Source organism: Acomys russatus, chromosome 4 (assembly GCF_903995435.1).
Source record: "Acomys russatus chromosome 4, mAcoRus1.1, whole genome shotgun sequence".
Lineage (NCBI taxonomy): Eukaryota > Metazoa > Chordata > Mammalia > Rodentia > Muridae > Acomys > Acomys russatus.
Genome location: NC_067140.1, coordinates 26,557,372 through 26,567,626, shown reverse-complemented (window position 1 = coordinate 26,567,626; position 10,255 = coordinate 26,557,372). Strand labels below are relative to the sequence as shown.

Genomic DNA, 10,255 nt, shown 5'->3' with positions numbered 1-10,255 from the left:
TGAGCGGCCAGCACAGTGAACACTGATCCTAAGGTTAATCAGTGTACTTCCGTTATCTTAGCCGCTCCTGCTTCACCCACTTATCTGTCTGCAGCACCGCTGGGCCAGCACGAGCAAGCAAGAAACATCTTAGGGGCCTCCGGGGTTGCCACACCTTCACGGTCTCTCCATCTGGGACTCCCGGTAAGCCAGATGACAGAAGTCACAACAAAACTGAACCAGGTGCTCCAGCAACAGCCCCCTCCCGCCCCCCGGGAGTTTCCAGCACCTGAAAGATACTCTTGCCAAGTTCCTCAGCTTGTGAAAGCCGCGCGGGGCTTTGAGTCTAGCAGTCTTCTGTTGTGGCCTTAGGAACTACATCGCTCCGCTCAGCCTTCGCTGGCGCTGGAGTCCCTCCCCCAGTGGTCCTTCTTGCTCAAAAAACTCAGCCGACTGTGCGGTTCCTGGTGGACTTAGGATAATTGCTGGTGAACAAAACACCCAGTAAGAGAAGATAGGCCCCAGCCCTGTGGTATCATGGAAGCTAGGTTCCCAAGTATGTCCAGAAGTATAGAGGCATCAAGTGCCGGCCACCACGGTTCCAGCACCATGCGGTCCTAGGTTCAGTGGGGCCTGAGCAATCTATTCAACATGGACGTGGAACCGGCCTCTAAACCAGCCTTGGGCGGGAGTTCGGAACAGTCGAGGAGCAAGGGCTGGGACCCGTAATCCTAACAACAAAGATCGAGACAGTTCAGAGCTGCTGCTGTCCCATGGACTCGGCGCGCCCTCAGCCTCCTCGCATCCCCGGTGTTTGGTTCGGGCTCAGCCGAGGGTACGCAGTGCGTTTTGGTCTTGGAGCCTGTTCGGGTCACGTGGCACCGCAGCTTGAGCCCTGGCGCTGACCCTGAGGAGAGGGAGGGACGGATTCAGAGAGGGAAGGGGCCGCCCGGCGGGGGCGGGGCAGCCCGAGCTCCCGGGATTCCCTGCAGAGCGGCTCCCTCTGGAGACCCAGTCTACAACCCACGGGTCACCAGCCCTCGGCCAGCCCCGCGCCTTCCTGCCCAGTGGGTGAGGGCTTTAGTCGGCGATCTCTCCGCGCATGGCAAGGACTTCGCTCCTGTGGTCCAGTGCCTCTTTTAGCCCCGTCTTTCCACCCGGAGGAGCCCGGGACCTGCCCCGGTGAACCGATTCAGAAAGCGGAGTGCGCAAGCCGAGCAGCAGCACCTGCCCAGGGCGAGCGCGAGATCTGATGGAAGGGGCCCAGTGATCCTGCCCTCGACGCCTGTTTTTGTTCTCTGCAGGTCAAGCTCTCGTGCGAGGGTGTAAAATGTACCAGAACTTGGCGCTGGCCCAGAGCCCCAGCCATGCCACCTACGCCGACTCGGGAGCCTTTCTGCACGCTTCGGGAGCCGGCTCCGCGATGTTCGTGGCACCTACGCGCGTGCCCTCCATGCTGCCCTACCTGCCTGCGTGTGAGCCGGGCTCGCAGCCTCCCGTGCTCGCCTCACACTCTAGCTGGACGCAGACTGATTCCTCAGCCTTCGGCTCCGGAAGCCCGCACCCGCCAGCCGCACATCCACCCGGAGCCACTGCCTTCCCATTCGCACACAGCCCCCCGGGATCCGGCAGCGGCGGCGGTGCGGTGTCCCGGGACGGTGGCTCCTTCCAGAGCGCGCTGTTGGCTCGCGAACAGTACGCCACCCCGCTCGGGAGACCCATGAGTGCCTCGTACTCTACAACTTATCCAACATACGTGAGTCCTGATGTAACGCCTTCGTGGACCCCGGGACCCTTCGACAGCAGCGTCCTGCACGGTCTGCAAGGTCGCCCTGGCGGCCTCCCTGGCCGCAGAGCCACCTATGGTGAGTATCGGGCTAGGCGTGCCCGGTGGATTTGGTTCTAAAGCTAAGACGCGCAGCGATAAACCCGCGCCCTACGAAATGCTGCGAAAATCTGAAATGCGCTCTCCTACAGTCAGGGCTCTCCTGCCTGGTCCGACCCCGCAGATTCCCGCATAGAATCGCTAGGACGCAGGAACCTTCATGGAACACAATAGGATGAAAAGCACTCGATCCAGACTTCTTTTTTCAGCATAATGGCAAGAAAATAACATATTTCTGCTTTTCACACAGCCAAACGCGCACGCTCATACACACAAACACAAACACACACACACACACACACACACACACACACACACACACACACACACACACACACATACACAGAGAGAGAGCATTGTGGGTTATGTCAATTTGGAAACTACATTCAAACTTCTATTGGGAAGTCTTGGAAATTATTTTTGGTTTTTTTGGGGAGGTTGTTTTGTTTGTTTGTTTTTCGAGACAGGGTTTCTCTGTGTAGCCTTGGCTGTCCTGTACTTTGTAGACCAGGCTGGCCTCGAACTCACAGTGATCCACCTGCCTTTGCCTCCCGAGTGCTGGGGTTAAAGGCTTGCGCCACCATTGCCCAGCTATTTTTGGTTTTAAGATTGGGTGTCAAACTTAACAGCTTCCAACTTAACAGCAACCCTCCCGCTTCACCCTTCCTACATGCTGAGCTTACAGGTGTGTGCCCATTATGCTGATCTGAAATGCATTTTATAAAACTCAAAATACTGATTATTTGAGCAAGTCACCACAGCCATCTCATTCTGCAACACCAGCATTCAGCTTGAGATTTCCATACCTTCCAGGAACATTAATTAGAGCCCAAGGTTGTTGAGCAGGAAATCCTTCCTCTTGGTTTCTGAGCACTTTTGAGGCACAGTCACAACAAAGAGGGCCAACCTCTGTTTCCAGGCTCCTGTAGGCCATCCCTCCAAGAAGCTGGAAGCCTTACCCCCTGATTCGTAGGCCCCTCTTGGCCGGAGCCGACCTGGTGCACTTCGATGGACGAGGGCAGCCCCTGTGCCTGGTGCCCACCTCCAGCCAGTAGCTGATTGATCCCATACTGCCCCCAGCCAGGAGTCCACTGCTTGCATATCTGTGGTGCCTGGCTAGCACCTGGAGCTGGATGGGGACTCCCTGATGGCCCTGTGGCCTTGTCTTCTGAGGAAGGACAACGGGTGACCCCACAACAAAGCTGACAGCAAGGCCATCAGCACCCTTGTAGAATCTCAAATCTCTGTCTCCCAATCCCCGGCCCTTGAGGCCACTCACTTTTACACAGGAGATCTTCAAGGGGGGAGGGAGAGAAATAAGGTTCTGCCATCCACTTCCCTCTGCCTGCTTCCAAAGCTTACTGAAAATACAAAGGCTGGCATAGACTCTAGTTAAGAAAGGGGCCATCATCTCAGATGTCTACATTAAAGTTTAGCTTATTTATACTCCTGCCTTATAAAAGCAACCCTAACTAAGTTCACTAAAAACAAAATACAACTAAGTATATAAATTACTTTTTTCAAATAAATAAATTACAAGACACCATAAAAGGAGGGTAGAGCACAGCAGAAGCCCTCAGGCTCTCTGGTGGGGCAGAGGCCCCAGTCCACAAGATTCTTGTCCCCACAGTACCTGACTTCTTGGAGGAGTTCCCTGGTGAGGGCCGGGAGTGCGTCAACTGTGGAGCCCTGTCCACACCACTGTGGCGCCGTGATGGCACCGGACACTACCTATGCAACGCCTGCGGCCTCTATCACAAGATGAACGGTGTCAACCGGCCACTAGTGAGGCCCCAGAAGCGACTGGTGAGTGTGGCAGGGAGAGGACCAGGGTCAGAGCTACAAATAAGGGAATAGCTGGCTCCTATGGTCTCAGAGGTGTCTGGGTTCCTGAAGGACGGGGTAAGGATTGAAGCACAGGGCACTGTGGGCTGCCCAGGGCTTCTGGTTGAGCCGGGGCGACTCATTCCCTCCTGGAGTTTGAAAATATCCAGAGAGCCGCCAGGATCTAGGCACTGACTCCTAAAGGGGACCTGGCTTGGGGCTCACAACCCGCTGCAGCATTGGCAAGCCGCCTGGTACTTGACACAACAAGGTGTTTCAAAGCCACTTGCTGCACAGCCACAGGATGTCCCAGAATCAGGCTCACTGCTCACCCCCAGATCCCCCCTCCCCTGTACATAAGCCACAGTCTCTGTGAGACCCTGAGGGCTCAGTCTTGCAGTGGGACTGTGTTGGTGGTAATAGTGGGTGGCAACCTGATCATGTATCGGAGGCAAGGTGACTCAGCACAGAAAAGGTTAAGGGAAGGGGCACTGGTGCATTGATGATGGTATTGAGAACTTGAAGGAGAGAGTCTTTGGGTGTGTGTCCTTGGGAAGTGTTTCCTGTCTGTGCTTCCTTCGAGGGCCTCTAGGAAGCCAGGCCTCTGCCTTTTGCCTAGCCCGCTGGCTAAATCTTATTTTCACTTTTGGTTCTTTCTGGTGAGTGCTGCGTTCGGTATTGGGGTGTCGAGGCCGGTTAGGAATAGAGGCTCACACTTGGGTCACCAGAAGTTGCTCAAGCACGACAGGACGTAGCTCTGCCTGCTCTAGCATCTCACAGGCAAGACTTCAAGTTCAAGTTTAAATATGTGTTGGAGTCGGAGTTGGCAGCTAACGTTCTTGCTATGGAGGCTACAATGGGTTTGTGGGGCTCAGGCCTGGACAAGACTGCGCCTGAGCACCAGGCCCTCCTGTCAACATCTCCCCCTGGGAGGGTGCTTCTCCGATGCCTGTTGCAGGCAGCATCTGGGGACTGGATTGCCCTAATCCTGCCAGACAGGTGGTCTCCTGGGTGCACTGACTTCAGGCCATAGCTCTGTCCAGCCTCAGGGTTGTAGGCATGTGAGGCCCTAAGACAGGAACAGCCTGTGAGCTCCAAGAGGCAGTCAGGATTCAGGAAGGGGCTTTAGGAAAGCCATGCCTCTCTTCCTCTGAGTGGCCTGGGTCTGGGGATCTGCAGGCCCATCCTGCCCAATACTTTGCTTCTTGCCAACTGATGGGCCACCTCAGAGGCTATTGCACCCTCCAGCCCCTTCCTGCAGTGTTCTGTCTCATAACGGACCCCCTCTCCATGTGAGCTGCCCAACCTGGTCTCCGTGATGTTCACTAATGAGGAAACCATAGAAACATAGCCAGGTCATCAAGGACCGTATCCCAGGCCTCAGGGTACAGTCTCAGACAGCAGACCTGCCCTGTCCCTTGACTCCACCCATTCTCCTCTGTGCTGGGCTCTGAACTGGGCACTGAGACACAGTAACAAGCAAAGAATCAGGCAAGAACCCCTGGTCTGCTCTGGCCCCAAGCATGCTCTACTCAGCACTCACACCCCACCTCAGTTTTCTCTCAGCAGACAAGGGACAAACCTTTGACCCAGTCTACTGTGTCTCCTCCAGGAAAGGGTCCACTTGGAACTGGAAGGATTTTGAGCCTTAGCCTGTCCCCAAGGCTCCAATTGGCTCTCTCCCCCAACCTTGGGTAACTGGGTTCTGGGCACCCAGAAAGCCACTTGCAGCACTTTGTACTGCAGCTTTCATTTTCCAAAAAGCTTCCCTGTAGATATGACTTGTCCTCCAAGGAGAGCTCCAGCCACCTCCCATGGGTGTCCACCTTGGCAGGGCTGCCTGGTGCTCCGAGGCAGATGTACTTGGTCCCCAATGCACGAAGCCTGGCACTCGATGCTGCTCAGGTGAGCGGTCACTGAAGACAAACTTCCCTTGAAAAGAACAGACAGAAAGGAAATGAAGTATATCCAGGAGAGGCTGCCTGCACAGACAGGGAGGGAGGACAGATGGAGGCTGAAGTGGGGGGCATCAGGACATGGCAAATGGGCATGTGCCAAGTGCTTAACAAGGTGGGAGGGCTCTGCCCACCTGTCTCCTCGGTCTCCTGTGGTCCTTTGAGGTGTCTGAGCATCCATTTCCCTTCTGTGCAATGTCTAATAAGTGTGAAGATGAAGGAAAGGCAAGCTCCTCAGGTCGTTACATCCCCCTATGTTCTTCATTGTACAAAAGTAAAACACCGTCATGATGGAAGACTCTGACATGGTTTCCAGACTTCCTCTTGTGCTTCTGGGGTGTGTGTCTACACATAGGGTACATACTTTTGCTTCTTGCCCACCATGTCCCAGACAGTGCCTATAGTCCCTAGCTTGTTTGTGGAAGAAGAGAGGCAAGGGCTCCCCTGGCTCTGAAGGCCCAGCAGGAACTGGGTACCACAAAATGCCAGGCACCTCATTAAATGTGGCTTCCAGAGAAACGCGGATATTCTGAGTACTGAAGAGGATACACATATGCGAAACCCACACTGTCACTTTTGGCTGATGTTCTGGAACATAGTGGAATGTGCAGCCCTGAACCATAGAAGGGACAGACAGTTGGGGCCCAGAGGTACTGTCCATCACAGGTTGAACTGGGAGCCATGCAGGAAAGGTGCAAATCCCAGACAGCTCAGGAGACAATTGTGCTTGGTGAAGACCAGTTGGGCCCTCTGTGATGACTCCTCAAACACAAGGAAGTCTGGGGTCCCTGTTGGGATTCAAGGGTGTGAGATCAGAGGTGCTGCAGAGAGATGTGGTGGGATGAGGCAGACAACTAGAAGTCTCCACACAGCCCAGGACCAAGAGACTCCAGGCACTGAGCACCGCAAGGGTGAGACAAAACAGGAACCTGCACACTCAATCCTCTGTGGGTGCTGGTGACACTGTGGGCTGTTGTCAGTGTGTGCACGAGCTCTTGGAAGACAGGTGCGCAAGGGGACCAGCAAAGCTCTAAGAGTTAACCTTTGGGCCATCAGGGCACTGATCTCTCGTAGACGATGAATTAGATCGGTCTGGCTGGCTTAGGAACGTAAGCCATAGCTGTATTTCTACACTAGGCCTTCATGGGCTCAGAACCCCACAACCAGACCCTCAGAGTTTTCTTAACACCTCAATGATGAGAAATGCCCAGAGGTGGAGGGACTGGCCCTCCGAGCAGAAGGCCAATGATTCAAAGCTCTGTGGAACTAAGGGTATCATGTCCTGCCAGAGAGGTGCATGGTGGGCCTCAAGCCTTCAGCACCCAAATGTTCCACTCAACTAGAATAGTCCCTGACTTGGCAGCTGGGAACCGTTAAGTCTAGCTCTCTGCATACTGTTTCATTGTCATATACTGCACCAGACATTGCCTTCCCCCACCCCAAGTCTGGGCTCACCCCAGCTCACTTGCCCCACAGTCCTCATCCCGCCGATATGGCCTGTGCTGCTCCAACTGCCACACTGCCACCACCACCCTCTGGAGGCGCAACGCGGAGGGAGAACCTGTGTGCAATGCCTGTGGCCTCTACATGAAGCTCCACGGGGTGAGTGGCAGGGTCTGGGAGCGTCACACCTGTGTTAACAGCATTTCTACTCCTCTGGGAGACCAAGTTGCTGCCTCCGTGCCCACTATGTAGGCCTGCCCACTGAGGCTTATGAGCTCACCAGGGCTTTTCAGTCTAGGATAGATGCTGGGCACCCAAATTTTGCTCCTGTCCCCCACTACACACCTGTATTTCAACATGCCTCTTGGATGGAACCCAAGGGTGGAGTTGACTCAGCAGGCCTGTGTCCCCAGGTCAGCCCAGCATCTAGTAGGGACTAGCTAGCCGGGGTGGGACAGGAAGGTGACTGTGAGGGGCCCAGGGGTGATCAGGGACAAAGGAGCAGCCACCTTCCTTTGCTGTTCCTGCTAGGTGCCAAGGCCACTGGCAATGAAAAAGGAGAGTATCCAGACAAGAAAACGGAAGCCGAAGAACCCTGCCAAGATCAAGGGCTCCTCAGGTGCGCAGGAGCCAGGAGGGGCCACACCCAGGCCTCCAAGTCTCACTCTAACCCAGCCCTGATGGGTGTCCTTAGGCCTACTGGGGAAGGGCACATGACAAACATTGGGTGGATAAAACTATACCTGACCCTCCTCCACCCTTCAGTGATGTGTGTCTTTTTGTTTGTTTGTTTGTTTGTTTGTTCTTCAAGACAGGGTCTCTCTGTGTAGCCTTGGCTGTCCTGGACTTGCTTTGTAGACCAGGCTGGCCTCGAACTCACTGCAATCCACCTGCCTCTGCCTCCTGAGTACTGGGATTAAAGGCGTGCGCCACCATGCCCAGTGGCAGTGATGTGTATCTTTAAGAAGTCTCTGAGCCGGGCAGTGGTGGTGCATGCCTTTAATCCCAGCACTCAGGGAGGCAGAGACAGGCAGATCTCTGAGTTCGAGACCAGTCTGGTCTACAAAAGGAGGCCAGGATAGCCAGGGCTACACAGAAAAACGCTGTCTTGAAAAAAGAAAGGGAGAGAGGGAGGGAGGAAGGAAGGATCTTTGATTCTCTCTGGACAAGGACGAGAAAATTGGCCACATGGCAGGAAATGTGGTCAGATGTGGCATCTGTGAATGTGCCTCCTCTTCCCTTCCAGGATCCACAGTAAGCACCACAGCCTCTTCTCCCACCATCCTCAACACTGAGAGCTCAGCCACCACTTTGAAGGCAGAGCCCAGCCTGGCATCTCCACTGTGTGCTGGGCCCACCGTCACCTCCCAGGTAAGGAGGATGAGGCAGGGGAGTGTGTGAGACAGGTCTGGCCTCACACTTCACGGAGGACCTTGACTCTTCACCCATTCAGATCCTGTCAGAGCCCCCAAGACCTGAGCTTCGCTGGGCACAGAGCACTCAACCACCGATGTGGTGGCACCTTCCCCAGAGCTGTGTGTGGCGTGGTCCAGAGACCCTCGGGTCTCACTAGTCATTTTCCCAGGGCCTTTCTACTCATTCTAAGGGCCTTTGGAGCAAATCACCCCATTCCATGCCTCTCAGGCCCAGGAAAGTGGTATACTCACCCACTCCATCCTCCCTGCAGGTCTCCAGCCCAGTGGACGAATCCCTGGCCCCCAGCCATTTGGAGTTCAAGTTTGAGCCTGAAGACTTTGCCTTCACCAACTCGTCCCCGAGCCCTCAGGCTGGCTTCAGTGGGGTCCTGCGTCAAGAGACCTGGTGTGCCCTGGCCTTGGCCTAGGTGCTTGGGAAACTGTTACCACAGGAGCTCCAAGAAACAGAGGTTGTTAGTACCTGAAGCTAGCAGCCCCAAGGGTCCCTCACCTCTGTGGCGGGAAAGCTTTCTGTGATGACTGCCTAGAGAAAGAAGGAGGCCGGAGGATGAACGGTTGGATCCTGATCTGGGACAGCAATGGATTCCCCAAGCCCCCCTCATGGACCCCTCTGCAGCCAAGACGACTGGAGTTACCCACAAGTTACTTGAATTCAGCTCTTGCCATCAATGGTCGACATTTACAGTTTGTAGCCGCTGGCAAAGGTTCACAGCATCCCACAGTAAAATCTGATCCAAGTGAAACAAACAGAGTCCATGCAAGCAGTAAGCAAAAGGGGACCCGACACAAGGCCTCTGGGGCCTCAGGTCTTCATTTCCCACGTTTGCCTCTGCAAAGCTGAAAAGGTCCTTTTCTTACTGATGGATGCAGGACCAGTGTGCAGGCTGAGCACTGTACCAGGACACTACCCCGAGGCGAATGCCTCCCTCTGGCCATCATCATAAACTTCCGTATTTATTTGGATGTTCATTTCCAGACAGGGCAGTAAAGGGCATTGTTCTGGCAATCTGTGTCCTAAGGCTTTTGCTAGTGGGTAGACCTACACAGAGACACTGTTGGAACTGGGTGACATGTGACCTTGTAGCCTGGCTCAGCCACCATCCCAGCAGCTGGTAATGCAATCCCAGGTCATGTCAGCTGGTGGTGACTCTGCCCAGGGGCTACTGGTCAGTTTTCTAGGGTCCCGGTAGAAAGCAGAGGGTGTTCTGTAGGCCACACCCCCACAGGTCTTATCTCCATTGGCTACTTCCTGGCATTTCAACTCCCAGTTGAGAAAACCAAGAAATAGAGGAGCTAAGGGGGTCACCCAACTATGAAAGCCATCCCTAGCCTGTCTCCTGTGTTGACCCTCGATCCTGCCACCCAGTTCAGCTTGAGGGGGAGACATGGGCTCTGGTTAGAAGCAAAGCAAGGGACAGTAGTCTGAAGCCTTTGCAGATGTTACAGGGGCAAGGGCAGGCAGGACATGCTCCTGCCACTAGCTCACCATCCATGTGTCTGTGGAAGGCAAAGCCAGCTGCCTGGGTGTCTGTTACCACATCCCAGATACTGGGTAGGGAGAGGAAGGGGGCTAGAGACCTGGGCACAGGTGGCACCGTGTGGATACCTCAGAAAACTCACACCCCAAGTGTGCAAAGATGCAGACCAGACCACAGCAGCCGCCTGAGGGTTGTGCACAGTGTTCTCACTGCAGTGCTGTTCCTAGGAGCCCCCTTTTGTCTGAGCTTCAGTTT

General features: G+C 54.8%; 1 protein-coding gene across 1 annotated transcript; it reads left to right on the top strand.

Annotated features, from left to right (window-relative positions):
• Positions 1–997: 997 nt before the first annotated feature.
• Gata5 (GATA binding protein 5) lies at positions 998–9,659 on the top strand. Its single transcript, XM_051143950.1, has 6 exons — positions 998–1,844; positions 3,495–3,670; positions 7,120–7,245; positions 7,618–7,705; positions 8,333–8,457; positions 8,774–9,659. The coding sequence occupies exons 1-6, from the start codon at positions 1,310–1,312 to the stop codon at positions 8,927–8,929; spliced, it is 1,206 nt and encodes a 401-aa protein (XP_050999907.1). The 5' UTR covers positions 998–1,309; the 3' UTR covers positions 8,930–9,659.
• The last annotated feature ends 596 nt before the right edge of the window (positions 9,660–10,255 follow it).

Bases quoted from the DNA above. Each gene is read 5' to 3' on its own strand.
- Gata5 (XM_051143950.1), top strand. From the start codon at position 1,310: ATGTACCAGAACTTGGCGCTGGCCCAGAGCCCCAGCCATGCCACCTAC. The intron at 1,845-3,494 runs GTGAGTATCGGG...TTGTCCCCACAG, and splicing joins TGGCCGCAGAGCCACCTATG to TACCTGACTTCTTGGAGGAG. The intron at 7,706-8,332 runs GTGCGCAGGAGC...CTTCCCTTCCAG, and splicing joins CAAGATCAAGGGCTCCTCAG to GATCCACAGTAAGCACCACA.